The sequence below is a fragment of the Phyllostomus discolor genome, chromosome 6 (genome assembly GCF_004126475.2).
Source record: "Phyllostomus discolor isolate MPI-MPIP mPhyDis1 chromosome 6, mPhyDis1.pri.v3, whole genome shotgun sequence".
NCBI classification, from domain to species: domain Eukaryota; kingdom Metazoa; phylum Chordata; class Mammalia; order Chiroptera; family Phyllostomidae; genus Phyllostomus; species Phyllostomus discolor.
In genome coordinates this window covers 13,611,657-13,632,546 of record NC_040908.2, presented here as the reverse complement: position 1 = coordinate 13,632,546, position 20,890 = coordinate 13,611,657, and the positions used below count along the sequence as shown (strand labels likewise).

Here is a 20,890-nt window from a genome sequence, read left to right as displayed (position 1 = left end):
ACTCAGGGCTGGAGTGGACAAGGGTGTCCCAGAGTGCGGTGGTCCCTCAAGATTCCATTCCCCGTCGTTAAGAGGGACTGGTCATCCGTGGCCCAGAGCAGTAGGTGGCTTCCTTGTGGACAAGAGAGAGCTGCTGCCTTTTCTCCTGCCTCTTCACACCCAGCCTGTCCCTCCCACCAGGTGTCCCGGGTGCCTGGACCCTGCTGCTCTGCCCTTTCGTCCTGCAACAGTGAGTGTGGGTCGGTCCACTGAAGGAGGAAAAGCTGGGACCCTTCTGGGTCAACCCCAAGGATTCTTTTTAGCTCATCAGACACGGATGAGCACTTACACTGTGCTTGGCGCCGTGCTGAGGCCTGACACTGAGACCCGAGTCAGACATGTTCCTGCCCTGGAGAAGCTCGCAGGGGAGACGGAATGTGCACCAACAATGGGACGTCGTGGCAGAACACTAGGAGAGTGTTCTGGTTGTTGAGGAGGCCCGAGGGGGGAAACGTGCAGATTGGAGGGAATCAGAGAAAAGCTCAAGCTGTGTCTTGCAGGAGAAGTAGCGGCTCTCCGAGGGGACGTGGGGTGGGAAGAGAAGGCCAGTGGCGTGAAAAGGCAGAGCACACGGGGCGCTGGGGTTCCCGTGGTGGAGCTGGAGTGCAGGGCACACAGTCAGGGGAGGGGAGGCTGGGGCAGCCCAGGGCCTGTGACTGCCACAGACTTGGGGGGTTATCCTGTATGGAGCGGGGCCACTTGAATAGTTTGCAGCAGAGGGGGCATGCTCAGAGTTGCGTTTTTGGTGGATCCTTCCGCGTGTCATGTAGAGATGGATGGAAGGGGAAACTGAGGCAGTGACGCGATCATGACTGATTCAGGTGAGTCCCAAGGATCTCATGAAGTCAGCAGGTATCACGAAGATGAAAAGGTTGGAGTGGTGTGGGCCAGACCAGGGAGACAGACTTGATGGGATTTAACCAGTGGCCGAGGGTGCATGGGATGTGGGGTGGACACCAGGGTGAGGTAGGTAAGGTGCCCAGCACACAAAATTTAAGGAGTTTCTCACTCAAGGGTGGTGCAAGTGCCCATCTTGAGGGAAAAGGAAGAGTCTGGGATGAGTTCGGGTCTGTGATATATGGGGGGTGAACAGTTAGACATTTTAACGGAGCAAGGTCAGGGTTGGTGGGGGGAGGTGGGTGTGGCAGGTGACTGTGGCGTGGCAGTGAGGACAGGTAGCCACTGGAGGGCGCCCTTCTCTGCAGCAGCTCTCTCTTGGCCTCTGAGAGGTCCTGCGGCTGCTCTGACTGACCCAGTTTTGCTCAGTGCCGTCTGGCACCTTCACATAATCCAACTTCTGACCTCCCAAAAGCAACTCTTAACCCCTGTCCTCCTCTGTCCCTAGTGATGAGGCTCTCACGGGTGACACAGGGGTCCCCTTCTGACAGCATCCCCTGCTTTGAGAGCCCTCAGGCGGGTCAGCAGGTCCCACTGGGAAAAATTCCACTGCAGAGGCAGCCAGTTTCTCCTGGTGGCTCAAGGTGATTTTGCCCTTCCAGGAGGCCTGGGATGAATTCAGAGGATAGCTGGGGTGCCCTGGAGCAGCACCCCCTGTGAGGAGCAACAGTATAAATGCATTTAGTGTCGTCACAGTGCACACAGCTTACACAAATCTGTAATCACTGAAGCTTCCCATACAGCAGGTATCTATGGACTGTCTGTGGCGAACACGGGCTAGGAGCTTCCACAGAGCCTGGGGGTGGCGGGTTTGCCAGCTACCTGCACGCCCTCAGGCTAGTTCCTCCAACTTCTTCCTTCGTTAAAGAGGGTAACAGTGCCTCTCTCTTAGGGTGAGAGCAGAGGTAATGTCTGCTCTGGCCCTAGTTCAGTCCCTGGCAAATACTGCTCAGCAAATGTTTGCTAGGCACCCCGGTTCACAGTCGGTTCCAGAATTTCAGATGTCAGAACTCAAGGGGGTCACCGGGCCAAGGCTTTGTGGCTAGTGGGTGGAACCGGGGTCTGTCGGGCCGTCTCCAAAGCTCGTGTGCTGCTGGGGCCCCGTGTGCCCCTTGGTGTGACAGAGTCTTCTCCTCTTGGCTTTTCCTCTGCTTTCCATATCAGCCCACAGCTAGACTCTCCTGGTGCCCGTGTTGAGAGCCCCCTTCCTGTTTCCGGTGACTCCCTCCAGTCTCCCTGTCCCGGACGGCAGCTGGGTGCTGATTGCCAGGACTAGGTTGCCATCTGCACACCCTCCCAGGCTTGGTGAACCACCTTCCATCTGGGTCCCAAGCAAAGAGATCAGGTGCCCTGCCTTCCCTGAGGGGCCCCCTTCTCTTTTTCTCACCTAATAGTCCTGCCAACAATAAGAACCTTGTGCTGGGGCCCAAGAGGCTACAGGAAAAATCTCATTCTTGTGGAGGGCCAGGAGGCCCCATCAGGGAAGCAAACCCTCAACTTGGGGACCTTGCAGCACTTCAAATAGCCTGTCTCCAAACCTCTCTGTGTCCCCAGGCCATGGAGAGCAAGCTGCTCATCGGGGGCAGGAACATCATGGATCACACCAACGAGCAGCAGAAGATGTTGGAACTGAAGAGGCAGGAGATTGCTGAGCAGGTAGGGCTGGGGCTTCAGGTCCCTGGGGGCACGTGGCCTGAAGGTCACGTCTGAGGGGCATCGGGCCGAAAGCCCTCAGAGAGTCAGGATCCCTGGAACAGTGCTGGGACCCTAAGACGTGCTGCCCTGGGTTCCGTGGGCCTGCCAGCCCAGGGCCTGTCTCTGGTGGGGGACCTGCTAGCTGGTGGGTGAGAGAAAGTGGTGGCTCTCCACCACATCGGGCTCCGCTGCACCTGGTACGAATTCCGGGGCCTCCCACAAGGGCGAGAGTTCTTTGCCAACTGTATGGCTGTCCTGAGTCATCACCGACCACGATTGGGTCTCACCAGTCCACTGTGATACTGCACGAGAGATGAGGCAGCTGGGAAGCCCACATGACAGACACCTGTTATGTGTGGTTGACACCCCTGGAATGTGCCAGCAGCGGTTAGTTAGGGCCAGGGTCTCTGTCCACATGGACAGTGCCTGGCAGAGGCGCGGCTGTGTGAGCTGAGAAGAAAGTTCGGAGAGGCTCCACTGAGGACAGGGTGGGAACGATGGGTGGGGGCCGCGGGATGCTCCCTTCTCCCTCCTGGTGGCTGTGGCCACAGCAAAGCCAGGTCCCGTGAGAGGCCGAGTGAGCCTGTCCCTGAGCTCCCTCGGCCTCCCCACTGCGGGCTGCGGCTCTGAGCCCCTGTGCCCTGCACTGGCCTAGAAACGCCGTGAGCGGGAGATGCAGCAGGAGATGATGCTCCGAGACGAGGAGACCATGGAGCTCCGGGGCACCTACACGTCCCTGCAGCAGGAGGTGGAGGTCAAAACCAAGAAACTCAAGAAGGTGAGATGCCACAGCAGGACGGGGTCAAGGTGTGAGGGCCGGGCAGCCTCTGCCCAAGATAGTCACCTGCCCACGGGGTGTGTGTTTTAGGGCCTCTTCCCACTTGCCTTGAACTGCTGACCCCCAGTCACATTGCCTGGGCTGCTGGGGCAAGGCGCGGGGAAGGCAAAGGTCTGCTGGGGTGGAGCAGAGTCTTTTCTCCCGGGCCCCACGCTGGGCCTGTCAGGCTGGGAACGCCACACTGTCACTTCCTGTCTCCAAGGCTGCTGTCCCCGTGGTCCTGGGTCACTTCCCCCTTTGCAGTGTCACCAGTGAGTCACAGTTTGGCTGGCCCGGCCTGGAGCAGGGCCAGGGGGACAGTGAGGGAGCCTGAGGAGACTTGGGCCTGGCGGGGCTCCAGGAAGGAAACACAGGACCCTCGAGGGTGTGTGGAGGGATGAGCATATCCGGCCACCAGAGTCCTGCAAAGCCCATGGCCAGGGAGAGGGGTGTACATGAGGGTCAAGGGCAGGAAGCAGCAAGTTTCGGCCTGGATTCAGGGAGGAACCTGGAGAGCTCAGGGTTGCTGAGTGGCTGCCCCAGGGTGGGCCAGGCAGAGGCCTAGTCACAGTGGCAGTTTCCAGGGACACACCTCTCTGTGGTTAGAAGTGGGACTGCAGGGCCAGTGCTGCCTCCCACACCCCCACTTCGGAGAGTCCCTGCAGGGGCGGGAGTGGGGTGGGTTCAGCCTCCAAGCCCATCCTCTCCCTGAGCCTGGACTAGCAGTCCTGTACTTGGGTGCTGATTATGGCTTTTCTGTTAACTAGTTGTGTGTGACCTTGAACAACCCTGTGCCTGAGGTTCCTCACCTATAAAAAGAGGGTGTTGGGCCAAGAGGTGCCCCGAGTCTCTTCGAGGCTGAACATTCCACACTGCTGACGGCAGCTGAGAGGGGGCAGGGAACAGGCCCCAGTGGGGGAGGGACAGGACAGCCTTCGAATAGCCTGTCCTGCCTCGTGGTGGGGTAGCGGGACAGAGATCCAGACCCCGTCCTGGCTTCATCCCGGGCTGAGCTGGTGGACCTTGAGCCTGCGGCCGTCAGGGCCCAAGCTGGGTGGCCTCTGAGCTGCACCTGTCCCCACCCAGCTCTACGCCAAGCTGCAGGCGGTGAAGGCGGAGATCCAGGACCAGCACGACGAGTACATCCGCGTGCGGCAGGACCTGGAGGAGGCGCAGAATGAGCAGACCCGGGAACTCAAGCTCAAGTAGGCTCCCTGCTCTTCCCCTCCCTGGTCCTCACGGCTGTCCCTCGGGCCCCAGGCTTCTCCCTAACGGGGTCTTCTCCTTCCTGGAGGCCTCATTCCAGCTGCCACCCAGGAGTTTGTGGGCCTTAGGGTTAACATGTGGAGGGATGAGGGAGAGCTTCTGGAGTTTCTCCTACCTCCCGTTCCCTCCTTCCCTCTGCAGTCTGCGGTTGACGAGTGCCCCAAAGTGCATGCTGGGGGCTGGCCTCAAGGCACCCCTGCAGCCCTGAGCCTGCACTTCTGTGCATTAGAAGAACTGATTTTCCAGTCTGTTATTTCTATTGGGATCCCCCCCACCAACTTTTTGGTTTTTCCATCTGTGTTCCCTCTGCCTCTTTGCTTCTTACTTCTGATCCTTCAACTTCACATATACCTGTGGGGCCTCTCTGCCCAATTCCCCGTCTGTGCCTCATTCCCACTCCCAGGTACCTAATTATCGAGAACTTCATCCCCCCTGAGGAGAAGAACAAGATCATGAACCGGCTTTTCCTGGACTGCGAGGAGGAGCAGTGGAAGTTCCAGCCGCTCGTGCCGGCCGGAGTGTGAGTCCCGCACCTAGTCACCCGGGCCAGGGGCCTGTGGGCAGACCGAGGCTTTTACAGACCCGGGAGGGGTGAGGGGGACACAGATGGAAGGGGGAATCTCAGGACCTAAAATAGGGGTCTCCGTGAAGGAAAGGTGTTGTGATGAAAACAAAGTGTCTCTCTCAGTGGCCTGGGGTGCAGAAAATACCCCACAAGGAGACTGAAGTGGGGAGGAAAGGCACTTGGGCCTCTTGGCAATCCCAGCGAAGGCCAACATTTGGCCGGTCTGATGAATATTCATTTGTCTGGTGCCAAGAGCAGCAACAATAGTTAGTATTTGCCTTACTGTGTGTTGGGCACTGTGGGGGACTCTGCAGACAGAAGGTCAATGAGACATGGTCAGCACCCAAGTGCAGTGGGGAATACAGAGAAGTAAGTAGATCAGGAGATGACAGGTGTGTCCAATCTTCAAAGCCTCACCCAGCTCCGTGATTCAGCATGTCCACCTGTTTCCACATCCTAGCCCTTAGGTGCAGTTTGCGTCTCTTGGCTGGGTGTGCAGCTCCCTCTACTGGTGGCCGCGAAGAACAAAGCCAGGCGTTCAAACCTAACAGAGTGACTCCTCACTCAGCTGGACCACGGTCCCTTAATTGAAAATCTGTTTATAAAGGCATTTAGGAGGCTGAATACCAATGCACTTTCCCAGAGATTCTTTGTTCTCTCTCTATCCTAGAAATATTAATGGCAGGATAGGGCAAGAATCTGCCCAAAGCTGGGGTGGGAAGCTGGCTGTGTAGGTCTACAGCTTCTCACTGGGCATCAGATGCCTGCTCCATCTACCTTCTGAAAGGCTGATCCCACCCAAGGTGACACCAAGCAAGTTTGTAAGTGGCAAGTTCATGAGCAGAAGACTTTTCAATGGTGTCACTTTGGACTTAAAATCTACCTTTCCAGTCTAAGTAGAGACCCACAGTAGTGCAGCATCTAAGGCAGAGATTCTCCACCCTGGCTGAAACTAGAATCACCTGTGAGTTGGGCTTCAAAGAGTCTGATGTAAAGGATCTTTGAAGGATCTCAGGACTAATTTTTTTTTTAAAGCTTCCAGGTGAGGCTTCCAGCAAGGAAGCCAGACTTAAAAACTACTACTCTGGCGCCCTCTGCTGGAAGGAAATGCTAGTGAAGCTTCTGCTTAGAAAAGTTCCTTAGTTTAAAAGTTTCCAGGTGGAGGAATTTCTTTATGTTGGTTAGATATGGAATGAGAGAGAATCTGAGAAGGCGTGCGTTTTTAAAGTTTTTATTTTGAAAAATAAAAATTTCGAGAATAATACAAGGAATTTGCATATACCCTTCATGAAAAATTCACTGATTCGTATTTTGCCACCTCTCGCTTTATTCATTCCCCATCCCCCCACCCCACCATTTGAGATTAAGTGAAGAGGTCCTGGCCCTTTACTTATGTTTCCTCACAGTGAGGACGTCATCTCATGTAACCACAGTACAATAATCAAGTTCAGGAAAGGCTGTATTGACAGTACTGTTGCGTTATATAGGCAATATTCTGTTTCAGCCAGAACCAGTAATACCCTTCAGGCAGTGCCCTGTGCCCCGCCTCCCCACCCACCCACTCGAGGTGGCACGTGGCTTTTGTCATGCCTCTTTAACCCTTTAATCTGGAGCTGAGAAGGGATCTTGATTTGAGTTTTGTCCTTTCGGGCTTCAGAGTTTATTCGCTTCTCAGAGTGCGGCCCCGGCCTCAGGCACACAGTCCCGACTGGAAAGCACACGGGCACTTTTCCTGAAGCCGAGCTTTCTGCTCGGTGATTGTAAATGTCCATTCTTTATTTCTGTTTCTTTTTTTAAGTTTACTTTCTTTTAAAGAACTCAAATAACTTTTAAGTTAAATAACCTCTTAAATAACTTCCTTTTTTTTTTGCAAAAATAAAATGGTTTGCATACACTGAAAAACCATTCACGGATTTTTGAAATGAAAACAGCTATCTTAAAGTAGCACACTTTAAATAATATGTAGACTAGACACCAACATGTACATTGGTGTCTTTGTTCACGGTGCGACTGCTGCCTTCTCCAGTGCCTCTCTGCTGCTTCAGAGGCGAATCTGTGCTTGTGTGTGCATCTCAGGGAACCCGCTGGCAACGGGTCTGGACCAGACACCGATGCGCGTCTGCAGTGCCCTCCCCACCTTTCCTGTTCTCTGACCCCCCCCCCCCACCGTCCTTCTTGCCCGAGGAAAGTGACCCAAGGAAAGAGGCAGTGAGTGTTTTCTTTGCCACGCGAACACCAGAAAACTCTGCTTACTCCTCAAACGCTTCTTACTTTAGCTCACTCTGTAGTATCGTCTCCTCCGTAAGTCCTTGGGAAGAATCAGGTCTCGGCGTTGTCTGGAGTTGCTCCCCAGCCCGCATCTGCAGGTCTGTGGCAGCGGTACTTCTGGCCGGGTCCCAAAGGACTGTGCTCCCTAAACATTTTATGTTGGACATGTAAAGATACACACATGTTTATAAGTTTTTAAAAATCACAGTTAAGTATATTCACAACTTAACCATGCTATTTTATATGTATGGACCTGCTCAGAATACGCACAGAGCATGTATTCTGTACAGGTGGAGAACTGGGTGAGGGTAAAGGGATTAAGGCAGTTCTGACATATCAGTTCTGACATATGTTCTCCACCACACTCAGACACAAATGATATAAACAGTTATTATAGGTTTCTCTAAGAAAAAACTCTGATATCTAAATTACTCCCAAAAGACTTATTAACAAGTACCAGATAATCAACTCCATGCAGTTCTCAATCACTGCTGTATATTTTTTCTTTTTTAATGTGACTGACCATTTTGCTATGACTGATAACCACAATAAATAATACTCATCTCAGAGCTTTTATTAAAATCACAAAAAAATGCAAAAAGAAAAGTAAAAATAGACCTAGGAAGACTTTATATGAAACAAAAGTTTTAATTACTTTTTTTAAAGCAGCAGTTGGTGGTTAAACTAAAGTGAAAACAGTTCTCTCATAGTTGGAATTCCCACTGCAGTTCTGACTCAGCTCAGACAGCCAGAGGGCTGCTTCATGGTGCAAGAGCGGCTGGCCCCATCTCTGAGGTCATCGGCCCCACGCCCTCCTGTCCCAGAGGAAGCCTGAGGGTGGGGCCGTCGTTGGGTGCAGCTTCCCCCATGTGGGGGAACCGTGGTGTCAGGCTGCAGAGCAAGCTGCCTCCCTGGAAGGGGGGGTGCCTTCCCTCAGCACTGGGTCCCACAGTTTGCAGCATAACTTAATCAGGGCTGAAAAACTTTCTTCCCAAAGCACATTTAACTAGCCAGGGCCTTGTGCCATCTGCTCGGTTCAAGTGTGGAACGGTTGGCCTTCCCTTGGCCTGGGTGTTCGGGGAGGAGAACACCCTGTGGCCTTCTGCTCAAGGGGTGAGGAGAGCAGCCTTGTTAGGAAGGAGTCATACCTGGTGTCACGCTGTCCCGTTAGAAAACTCTTGTTGGAGAAGTGTACTTCTCCTCCAGCAGCGAGCATCTGCCCCACACACTCTCCCCAGCCTGTCTCCAAAACAAAGGGCTATTGCTGAGCAGCTCTTGAAACATACCCATATCCGCCGATGTTGGAGGTCCCTCCCTTTCTCTGTCTTCTCCACGTCTCCATGTGGCCGCTAGCTGATGCAGAGTAACTTCGGATGAGGGGCCTTCCATAGTCACGAACAATTTTGTCTTAATGTTACTTTGAAGAAATATTTTTTCCACCATCTCTAGCAATAATTATTTTTCAAGGATGGCATTCTAATTTCTCACAAGAGACTTTATTTTTAATTGTGTTTACACAAAGTTATCTTCTAAGGTTCTATAGCCCATGGCAATGTCTGTAGCCCATGGTTCACATGCAGTTCCCAGCATCCTGTCTGCAACGCCAGCCCTTTGGCTGTGTGGCCTGGCCGCCCTGGATGCTTTTCAGAGGCATCATGGGGCAGTCAAAAGAGACTGGACTTTAGATTTAGAACATTCTGAATTCTGGTCCCTGCTCTGCCACTTGTTGCTGGCCTTGAGAAGGTTTTCTAACCTCTCTGAGCCCAAGTTTCTTCATCTGTAAAGGTGGGCTAACACGTGGACCCCGCAGGACTGTTCAGGTTGAGGCGTGATGGTGTGTGTGAGGCTCCAGACCAACACCTGGCACAGAAGAGATGCTCGGTAAACGGTCGCATCCTACCGATAGGCCAATATGACAACTATGGGGACACCAGAGAAGCCAGTGGGCCTTCATCCTTAAAAGTGCCATAGAAGGGCAGTTCGGCTTATTGTTCTTTTGTTTTTCCTTTTAATTTTCTCTTCGGGCTACCTCCAAGTTTAACGAGAGAGCGTTCCTGACTCTAACTAGAATCAGGATAGAAAGTTTCACTGGTTTCACGATAAAGGCAACGTTGACCTCAGTAAGAACCTTCTCAGCTCCAGGTTGGGTCCCTAGATTTATTCACAGGCCTGTGAGAAGCAGGGAGGCACACCAGCTGCCCTGGACAGGAGGTGGGGCAGCGTCTTGGAGGGAAATGAGAAGAGTGAGCTTTCAGACCTGCAGGGAGGGGAGCGCTGCGAGGGGGTGGCTGGTGCGGGGCTGGGGGAACAAGACCTCGGTCGGGGGGGTGGGGAGAGTCCGAGGTGCTGAGGCAGGTGCACGTGCAGGGCCTGGGAGGAGAACACACCCTGGGCCGCTGGGCGCCTGTGTTCAGAACGGGAGAGGAAAGGTGATGAGAAGGGGGTCAGCCCCCGAGCTGGAGCCAAGAGTGACTTTTTAACATGAAGGGGAAAAAAAACAAACCATACAGTGATAACAGCCATCTGGAGGGAGAGTCCCGGGAGAGCTCCTAGGACCTACTGAGCGCACACGGACTGTAGCCGCAGGCCGCTGTAGGGAGGGGTGGGTACATGCAGCCAGGCCTCCTCTCCCGGCTCTCGGCCACAACCTGCTCACTACGAGGGATCAGTGGAGGAAAGGAGGCCTGGGGCAGAAGAGGGAGTAGACAGGGAGTGTGCTGTTCCAATTACAGACTCCCCTCCCCCTCCCCCCATGCCACCCAGAATAGCCCTGGCATCTTTGTTGGGTCAGGCTGCCAGTTCACACTGATCCACTGCTCTACTCGCCCAGCCGTGTCCTTCTGTCCCGTTCCCAGAGCCTGCAGCCCTCAAGGCGCACCTCGGCCCCAGGCCAGTTCACGTGTGCTCCTCAGAGACAGGACAGCACCGTAAAAAGAGTATCTGCAAAGGTTTAATTCCAAGTCTCTTCCTAATTGGATGACCTTGGACACAGAAGGCAGCATGGTGTCTGCCCTGTCTATACCCCAGGGGGTTGTTGTCAAATTCAAATGGGCTATGTAGGCTCCCCTCATAAATGATAAGTTACTATTCTCCTAGCCCTCCCCTGCCCTCAGAGCTGTCGCGGGGGCGGCCCTCTCCATGGGCACAGCCCCCCCCCCCCCCCCGGGCTCCCCTGTAACCGGGCCAAAAAGGTGGGGCTTCCACAGCCTCATCCTTTCTTGTCTTCATCTATAGAGAGGAGTGGGCAGGGACCCCAAGGGGGTCCAGCACTCCTTTTTCACCCCTGATAAAACAAACTGCAAGAATGTTCTTCAGACTCTCCCCTGCAGAAGGCAGGCCTTGTTCCCTAGGTCCCTGCACGGCCCGTCCTGCTCTGCAAGGACAGAGCGTCCTATCTGGGTTACTGGCCTGTTTCGTCTCCTCTTCTGTCTCCTAACTGTCTGCCTTTTGGCATCTTTTATTGCTCATTTGTATCCCTGCTTGAAATGAGCAAGTGGCGTTGTGAATAAATCACCACTGCAGGGGCTGTGTGCTCGGTGTCTGTGCTGTGTCCTCCCAGCCATTCCGGAGCACAGGGCTGAGGCAGTGGGGGCGGGAGGGGACGCCCCTTCCCGAGGTCACACAGCTCTCAGGGCCAGCATTCAAACCCGGGCTGCCTTCCTCCAAAACCTGGAGTATTTCTTTTTTTTAATGGAAATAACTTTCTTGTTCTATCTTTTTTGTTGTTTGTTCTGAATAATAAAAATAACCCATCACACATCAAATTGCTGGAAGTGAAAAGGCGGACATACCATGAGCTGGCCAGGACTCAGGGCAGTGGAAACTCTCACTGGTATAACCACTTTGAAAAGCCCCTTGGCAATATCTGGTAAAGCTGAAATGCACATACCACACACCCGACAGGGTAGCTGTTGGATATGTACCTGAAGGTACCTGTGCAGAAATGTTCACAAGAGCACTGTGTTTAATAGGGTGGGGAAGGAATCAACCTAGATATCCATCAACAAGAGGATGTGTGTGTACACACATATAATGTATATATGTGTGTATATATGTTGCTATATTAAGACCTTAAAATACTCAATATATAGTTAAACTTTAATAATCTAGCGCTGGCTGGTGTGGCTCAGTGGACTGAGTTCTGGCCTGCGAACCAGAAGGTCACAGTTTCAATTCCCAGTCAGGGCACACGGCGGGTTGCGGGCCAGGTCCCCAGCTGGGGATGTGTGAGAGGCAACTGATCAATGTGTCTCACACATTATCTCCCTTTATTTCTCCCTCCTTTCCCATCTCTCTAAAAATAAATGAATGAAATCTTTAAAATAATAATCTAATCTACAGATACATGGATAAATCTAAAACACATGCTTTTTGAGCACAAAAAAATGCAGTACGTACACCATACAGTTTAAAATTTAGAAATGGCATACAAATACCATATATATTATTTATGGAAACCCACATATTGATATGTATATGTAATGTATATGTATATAATATATGTGTATGTGTATTGATATGTATATGTATACATATATACATATGCATATGTATATGTAAGTATAAAATATGCATGCGCCCTGGCTGGTACATGCCTGGGTTGTGGACCAGGTCCCCAGTTGGGGGTATAAGAGAAGCAGTTGGTCCATGCATCTCTTGCACATTGACATTTCTCTCCCTCTCTTTCTCCCTCCCTTCCTATCTTCTAAAAATAAATAAAATCTTTAAAAAAACTTGCATGACATTTATAAGCACTAAACTCAAGAACAGTGATTAACTCTGGGAAGAAGATAAAACTGTCTGCATTTTATTTCTTTTTTTAGGTATTTCATTGTTCTATTATAATTGTCCCAATTTCCATTTGGTGTAAGTATAACAAAACGTTAAGATTTGACAAAGCTGAGTCCTGGCTGGGTAGCTCAGTTGGTTAAAGTGTCATCCCAGTGCCCCAAGGTTGCAGATTCGATCTTCAGTCAGGGCACACCCATGAATAAACCGATGAATGCATAAATAAGTAGGATAATAAATCGATGTTTCTTTCTCAAATCAATTTTCAAAAAAAGATTTGACAAAGCCAGATGGTAGAGATACGGTAGAGATATATCTATATATATAAAACTTCCTATACTTTTCTGAATGTTTTAAATAATTCATTAAATATAAAGTTATACATATTCATTGTAAAAACATTTAGATATTGTAGAAAGGCATAAAAATAATTTTTAAAATCACCCATAATCACACCAAAAGGAAACCGTGTCCCTACTGACAGTCATTCCCCAGTCACTCCCGTTCTCCCAATGCCCCAGCCCTGGGCAACCGCCATTATGCTTTCTGTCTCTACAGATTTGCGTATTATGGCCATTTTATATAAATGGAACCATGCGATACGTAGTCTTTGGTATCTGGATTCTCCCACTTAGCACAGCGTCTTCAAGGTTCATTCGTATTGCAGCATGTGCCAGTACTTCAGTCCTCCTCACTGCTGAGTCACACTCCACCCTGTGCATGTGCCGTATTTTGTTTTCCCATTCATCAGTTGCTGGGCATTTGGGTTTTAGCTACCATGAATAATGCTGCTGTGAATACTTGTGTACAAGTTTTGTGGGGGGACATGTTATAAATCCTTTTGAATAAATACCTAGTGGTAGTGGAAGTGCTGGTTTTTATGGTCACTCTGTGTTTAACTTTCTTTTTAAAGGATTTTATCCATTCATTTTGAGAGAGGGGGGAAGGGAGGGAGAGAAACCTCAATGTGTGGTTGCCTTTCACACGTACCCAGGCATGTGCCCTGACTGGGCCGTGACCCTTTGGTTCGAAGACCGGTGCTCAATTCACTGAGCCACACCAGCCAGGGCTATGTTTAACTTTTTGAGTCATGGCCAAACTGTTTTCCAGTGCAGCTGCACCATTTTATATTCCCACCAACAATGAGGGTTCCAATTTCTCTACATCCTCACCAGCATGTAGTATGGTATGTCTTCTTTGATTACAGTCATTTTAGTGGGTGTGAAGTGGTTCTGATTTGCATCTTTCTAGTGATTAATAATGTTGAGCATCTTTTTATGTGCTTATTGGCCACTGTATTATCTTCTTGGGAGAAATGGCTATTCAAATTCTTTGTCCATTTTTATTTATTTGTTTGTTTCTTTTACTTATTCCAGAGAGAGGGGAAGAGAGGGAGAAAGAGATGGAGAGAAATATCGATGCGAGAGAGAAACATTGATCAGTTGCCTCTTGCAGGTGCCCTACCAGGACCGACCCCCCAGCCTGGGCCTGTGACCTGATGGGAAATCTAACAGGCGATCTTTCGGTTGGCTGGACACGCCCAACCCACCGAGCCACTCCGGCCAGTGCCTTGTCCTTTTTTAAATTGGGTTGTTTGTCTTTTTTGATTTGTAGAAGTCATCTATTAGATTCTGGATAAAAGTCCCTTATCAGATATGTGATTAGCAGATATTTTCTCCCATTTTGTAGATTATCTTTTTGTTTTCTTTATGATGTCCTTTGAAGCACAAAAGTTTTTAGTTTTTATAAAGTCCTATTTGTCTAATTGTTTTTCTTTAGTTGCTTGAGTTTTTTGATGTTATAGCTAAGAAACCATTGCATAATCTAAAGTCATAAAACTTTACTATTTTTTAATTAAATTAATTAATTAAGGCACCCCTGGGTGGGCTCAAACCATGTTATTTTTAATGTTGAAAAAATATTTTATTTTTTATGCTGTGACAGTTACCCCACTTTTTCCCCCTTCACCCACCTTCACCCAGCCTACCCCCACTTCCACGGTCAGTCCCTCACCATTGTCCATGTCCATGGGTCCTTCATACGTGTTCTTTGTACCACTATACTTTATTCAGAGTTTTGTCAGATAGAGCTTTACATTTATGTCTACGATCCATTTGGGCTTAATTTTTATATTTGGTGCAAGGTAGGGTTACGGTTTCATTTTTTTGCCTGTGCATGTCCATGTCATGCCCAGTGTCATTTGGTGAAGAGACTGTTCGTTCTCCGTTAAATGGTCTTGGTGCCCGCACAGAAAATCAGTTACGGGGAATACGGCAGTTTATTCTGGATTCTCGGTTCTACTCCACTGATAGATTTCTCTGTCCGTGTGCCAGAATCACACAGCCTCGTTACCACTACAGCTTTGTCATTAGTTTCCAAACTGGGAAATGTGAGTCCTCCATCTTCGTTCTTTTCCAAGACTGTTTCGGTTATTATTCTGGGACCCTTGCATTTCAAGCCTGAGTTTTTAGTCATCTTGTCGCGCTAGCTCCTGTGGAGGAAAATGAGCAGCAGAACCACTAATCATCAGCAGTTTCAAGTGGTATGTGAAATTAGTACATGAATCTGAAAACTAAAATAAGATCGAATTTGCTTTCTTCATTCCAATCCTCAGTTGTCCCTTTTCTACTGGGAAGGTAATTGAAGAAACACGTGCCTCCTTATGTTAGTCTGAGTTGTCAGCTTGCATTAGAGCAAAGGGAAGACAATTCCGGAGCCTGCAGTCTTCAGGGCCTCCTGTCTACATGAGTAATGCTGACTTCCTCAGGATGCCCTCTCCCCTTTGTGTCTGAAGGAACCCGTCCTAACCGAGCCTCTTCCCCACAGCAACAACAGCCAGATGAAGAAGCGGCCCACGTCCGCGGTGGGCTACAAGAGGCCTATCAGCCAGTATGCTCGGGTTGCCATGGCAATGGGGTCCCACCCCAGGTACAGGGTAAGAAGCTGGGAAGTGGAAGTGGGGAGGGGAGAGGTCCCAAGGGGGGGGGATGCTCACAGCCTTTGCTCCCTCTACCTACCTTGTCGTCCCTGCTCCCCCCAATATTCACCGAGGGCCTGGAAGGTGCAGGGCCAGTGCTCACGGCCGGTGTGACCCTCCTGCCACAGGCCGAAAACATAATGTTCCTGGAGTTGGATGTGTCCCCTCCAGCAGTCTTCGAAATGGAATTCTCTCACGACCAAGAACAAGACCCCCGCGCTCTGCACATGGAGAGGCTCATGCGGCTGGACAGCTTTCTGGAGAGACCTTCCACCTCCAAAGTCCGGAAGTCCCGCTCCTGGTCAGTGCCACGCGGTCAGAGTGGGCGGGGCTCAGGGTGGGAGGCAGGGCGGTGCGGAGGCGCTTCTGCAGCAGCGGGGTGAGGGGAAGGACAGTCCTCACCGTTCGCTTTCCTGCACGTTCCCAGCTCCCCTTTCGTGCACCTTGTCCCCACCGCCCGCAGGTGCCAGAGTCCCCAGCGGCCTCCACCCTCCACCGCACATGCCTCACTGGCCTCCGCTGCTCTGCGCCCTGTGACAGTGCTAGACCACGAGTGACAGCCTTCAGTCCGGTGGCTGGTCTGGCCGACTCCCGGGACGGGGCAGCCAGCCCCGATCATCTCATCTGCCGCTTGGTGTGCGTGTGTGTGCGCATGTGCGTGTTCGTGTGTTCGTGTGTGCGTGTGTGAGGGGGAGAGAGCTGGCAGACCGTGCCTCTGCCGGCTCTTCTTAGCCTCCTTTATTTAATTAATGTTATTTATTCGTGGAGCTCAGTTACTGTGGGGGAGAGGCCCTCGGCTGAGCCTGCCGTGTCACTGCATAGCCTCCTTTTCCGCTGACTGGATCCCCGGTCAGACTTCCAGCTCCTCGCTGTCAGCTGTCCCCAGAAAGGGGGGTGGCCAGTGCCTGCGAACAGAGGACTTTTTCTACCCGTCTCCACAACCTCCGTCTCCTCCTGTGCTGATGGGAGCAGCTCCTAAGCACTTTCTGGGACTGGACCAATGCTGGGCAGGAGATGTCCTGAGGACGGGACATGTCCTGACAGTGCTCCCAGCCCTCTCCGCGCCTCAGGCAACCCTGGTCGGCTTCTCGGGCTCCTTTTCAAGGACTTAAACGACCTCACCCCCACGGCCCCTCTTCAGCTTTGCCGAGAATCCATGGCTTCCGACCTCTGCTTCCTGCCCACTTTCCCAAGCCTGGGGTGGGACCTGTGAACTGACCGGTTGCCGCCTCCTCGGGACCCGCCGGAAATGGAAGTCCTGAGACGCGAACAGTCAACAGGGGAAGTCCCTCCTCCGGTGCCCCCTGTTCCTGTCCCCCTCCGAGAAGTAACTGTGGTGGGCAAGTGGTCAGGCCTACTCCCTGTGTCTGAGATGCTGCTCCTTCCTGCTTTCAACGTCTTCCCCGCCGCTGCCTGGATCCCAGTTAATAGTGGGAGGGAACCGATGTCCCTGTGCCCCTGGCTCAGCAAAGGTATCGATCGGAACCTGTTGCTTCCCCTTCATGCAGCACAGGAGACGGAGACCCAGGCACAGTCGGCCAGCGTTACCGATTCCCCCTGTTTCTGAATCGCGTTTGTTGGGCACTGTTTTGTTGAAAACTAACCCCTTCTTTAGCATTGTGCAAACTGGTCCCTAGGGAAGTACTCTTCATCTCCCTTTGTGACATCCCAAGATGTCTCCAGGTATCTTAAGTGATAAGTAAATTTCTACCAAAAAAAAAAAAGAAAAGATTAATTTTCATTGACTTACTTTTTCAGTGTGCATTTTGGTGGAGGGGTGAAAAAGTAATCATCAGAGAAAACCAGTGGGTCAGGATTTTAATGTGCCCTCATAGTGGGAGTCTTCCGTTCCTAGGATATGCGGAGGTTGGTCACTGGGATAAAAGCATAAAACTGGGTGCTTTGCCTGAAATTTGATGTTGAGGGGAGGGCGATTATCTGGTTATTCTCTTTCCATCAAGAAATTAACCCTTTTACACCTTTCCAGTTCTGCTCTGAGGACCAAGCTATGGTTGGGCTTACATCGATGATGCTGTCGTTTCTGCTGTAATTGCTGGGCTAGATGGTGGGGCGGTTCAGTTGCCAGTTGCTGCTGTCCGTCAAGGAAATCACATTTTCTGTCAGAGCCCCAGGGATTATTTGAGACTCAGAATTCAGATACTAGATCCTGCTGAGGCTGGGACAACGTCATGTGTAAAAATGCCCCAGGTGTCCTGGGGACGTCCAGGCCTGCCTTGAGCAGCCTCTCCCAGTGACCTCTTTCACGTTTGTGGATGAAACAGCACGTGTCACCCCCCTTCACCACTTGGACACATTGACTCTGCATTGTCTGGTCACGTGCCCCTCACAGTCTTATAGCACAAGCCACCCAACGTCACCACCCCTGGTCTGAGGGCTGGGCCCGAGGTGTGGTCAGAGGAGGAGCTCCCGCCTGCGGTTTTGTGTATGTGTGTATGTATGTGCGTGTCTGTGTGTTTAACTCCACAGGAGACACTCTACACTCGGCATAAGATATGCTGGGAACAGGGCCACCGGGGTGGCTGGATCTCAGTCTCTCTGTTTCTCTCTCTTTCTCTTCTTTTCCTTTTGATGTAGCAGACATTTGGTTAACAAAGTAAGGGCCTTGATTGGACCAAATTTCCACGTCTGTTGCTATGGTCTCTATTTAGGACAACAGCTAACAATGCAGTGACCCGTATATTACATATGTAATATATAAATATATATATGTAAAACATTGCCCCCTGTCTTCTTGGCTTAGGATGAGGCCTGTCTGTCGAGCTGAAATGCACCTGCAGCTCCGTGCTGCCAGCAGCCTGCAGGCCCCAGCCCTGTTCAGATTAACACAGTCGATAATAAAGGAATGAGTATCGTTACACAGTTGGTTGCCTGCCTTCTCTTCCCTTTGTTTCTTCCTACTTTTACTCCGTCTTTCATTTTCTCCCTTCTCTCTCTTCCTTGTTTTTCCGGTGTGGGGTCAGTAGCATGGGGAGCCCAAGCTGCAGTTACCAGCACCTTGGCTGCTTAGTAAAGGGACCCGTCTGCCCAGCAGGGCCGAGGGGCAGGTCCCAGGCTCCAGTGTGAAGTCTGTGCCAGCTATGACAGCAGCTGTTCGTGTTCTGGTAGCGGTCTCCGCCCAGCTAATTCAGAGCTGTTAGCAGATTTTAGAACTGTCTAGATGCTGTCCAGATGAGCTATCAATAGCATTTGACAGCTCTGCCCGTCTGCACCTCCATTTGTCAGTCGAGAGAGACTAAAACAGCCAATAATGGGTCTAAAGCACATGGATGTGCCTGGCACATGGTCAGGGTTGAATTAAAATGACTTCAAATCTAGCTTCCCCTCTCATCTCTTTCAAGGGGCTATCTTTTCCCTCCCCCTGGGCTCTAGCAATTGGCCCCCTATAGCATGGAGGTCTTACAGGAAATGAAAAGTAGTTTCTGCTAAAAAACCAACACAAAGCCGCTGGCTCCTGGGAGAGCATGGAGCTTAGGCTGATGCACAACACCCAGCAGTGAACCACTGTTTTTGGCAAAAATAGTTTTCCAGGAGGGGCGCCCTGCCTCCACGCCAGGCGCCTGCCCTGTCTTCCAACTGGGTGCCAGGGCCGGAATGGCTCTGCTGTCTGAGCGGGATTTGCCATTCGTTGTGTGAGGTGATTTACACCTGCAGGCTCATCGTATCCTCCCAGGTGGGAGTTACTGCCATTGGTTTATAGATGAGGTTTGGGGAAATCTGCTATAGGTATCCTTCAGAGATACTGCAGGTGCAGTTCTAGGTGACTGTAATAAAGCGAACTGTAATCCTTTTTGCTCACAGAGTGTCTTGCCTTTGGGTAAAAAATGCAACACCCAGGAAGCACAATAGAGCGCAATAAAAGTGGGTATGCCTGTGTCTTGGCTAAAGGTTAGGAATGAGTGTGGACTTCCAGACTCTAGAACCCAGACTGCTTTCTGCCCTGTGCCACGCTATCTGTCCGGCCCAGCTGTACCTCGGGAAAACTGATAGGCACCCTACATGTTTTACAAGAAGTGGGAGCCAGGGACCGAAGGGCAGGCTGCTTGGAAGTAAAACCAGGTCTTCAGACCCTTAACCTAGAGGTCCTGTGTCAAAAGCACTCACTCCTCCCATTGGCAGTGGGCTCACTCGTGGGGCTGGCGAGAGCGGCTTCCTAGAGCTCCACAAACAGCCAGATGAAGTCTCCCCAGGCCCCATCCAGTGGGCTGTTGATAAAGAAGCTGCTGTGTTTCACTTCTTCCGCCAGCGCGGGGCACCTGATCTCCAGAGTTACTTCCTTCTGTTTTTAGATGCCTAGAGCCGGGGTGTGTCCGTGTGAGAACTCTTTAGCCAGGACTCGAGATTCGCTTAAGCTGGCCTGAACAAAAGAAGAACAGGAAGCGTGCACTGGACCCCAAGGGCAAGAACAGAACCAGGCCTCAGGAATGACCCACTACCAGGGACTCAGACACCACAAAGACCCCCTCTATTTCACCACACTTCTCTCTGTGCAGGGTGCACGTTCTTTCCTCAGCTGCTCCAGTTCGTGACATAGAAAGTATGCCTGCCAGCAGCTCTCTGTTTACATGATCCAGTCATCCAGAGAGACTTAGAATCTCCACCTTAGTGCCAAGTTCGTGGTCTTGTGATTCTGATTCAATGGTTTGGGTCAGGTGGATGAGAACATGAAATATGAATAAGGCCTCCAAGAGTCCTACTGCTGTAACCATGTATATGTGGGCAGGGGTGCAAATAAAGATATTTCTCAGAAGAGGCGGCAAGGGGCCTTAGCCAGGTAGCTCAGTTGCTTAGAGAATTGTCCCAATACACCAAGGTTGCAGATTCAATTTTTGGTCAGGGCACATGCAAGAATCAACCAATGAATGCATAAATAAGTGGAACAACAAATCAATGTTTCTGTCTCCCTTCCTCTCTCTCTAAAATCAATTAAAAAAAAGATGATGAGGGTGGCAGGGTATAGGGAGTATGGTCTGGGCAGTCAACCAAACAGATGTCCATGACCAGTATGTCCACACCCAGGACATAAGGCCAATAAGGCTCGTTCCCTTATTCCAACCACTTTTCTTACAACAGTTCACCTGCATCAAAATTATCACCCCTCAGAGATGCCACTTCATTAGGTCCAGGATAGATCCAGGTGGTGAACACTGCATGTTGCCTTTCCAATATTCATTTTTCCTTTCTGCCTTACTTACCAAATAATGTTGTTTAAGGGGGGCGGTGCAAACAATTAGAAATACTCATCTTCCAGACTCCCTTGCAGCAGCGGGTGGCCATGTGACATGGTTTTGGCTAAGGAGACATAAATGAAAGTTGGCAAGGGATTTCTTTTTTTCCTTTAATATATTTTATTGATTATGCTAATACAGTTGTCCCATTTCACCCCCTGTATTCCCCTCCGCCCTGCACACACCCTCCCTCCGGCATTTCCCCCCCTTTAGTTCATGTCCATGGGCCATACATATAAGTTCCCAGGCTTCTATATTTCCTATACTATTCTTAACCTCCCCTGTCTATTTTTCTACCTACCATTTATGCTACTTATTTCCTGTACCTGTTC

General features: G+C 50.8%; 1 protein-coding gene across 1 annotated transcript in view; it reads left to right on the top strand.

The window, feature by feature from the left end:
• Positions 1-18,188, top strand: part of KIF3C (kinesin family member 3C) — a 34,442-nt gene extending 16,254 nt beyond the window's left edge. Inside the window, exons 2-8 of the mRNA XM_028516146.2 lie at positions 2,491-2,592; positions 3,287-3,409; positions 4,535-4,653; positions 5,118-5,234; positions 15,162-15,270; positions 15,441-15,613; positions 15,776-18,188. Of these exons, the coding sequence (XP_028371947.1) occupies positions 2,491-2,592; positions 3,287-3,409; positions 4,535-4,653; positions 5,118-5,234; positions 15,162-15,270; positions 15,441-15,613; positions 15,776-15,869 (837 nt within the window). The 3' untranslated portion in view covers positions 15,870-18,188. The remainder of the gene's footprint in view (positions 1-2,490; positions 2,593-3,286; positions 3,410-4,534; positions 4,654-5,117; positions 5,235-15,161; positions 15,271-15,440; positions 15,614-15,775) is intronic.
• The last annotated feature ends 2,702 nt before the right edge of the window (positions 18,189-20,890 follow it).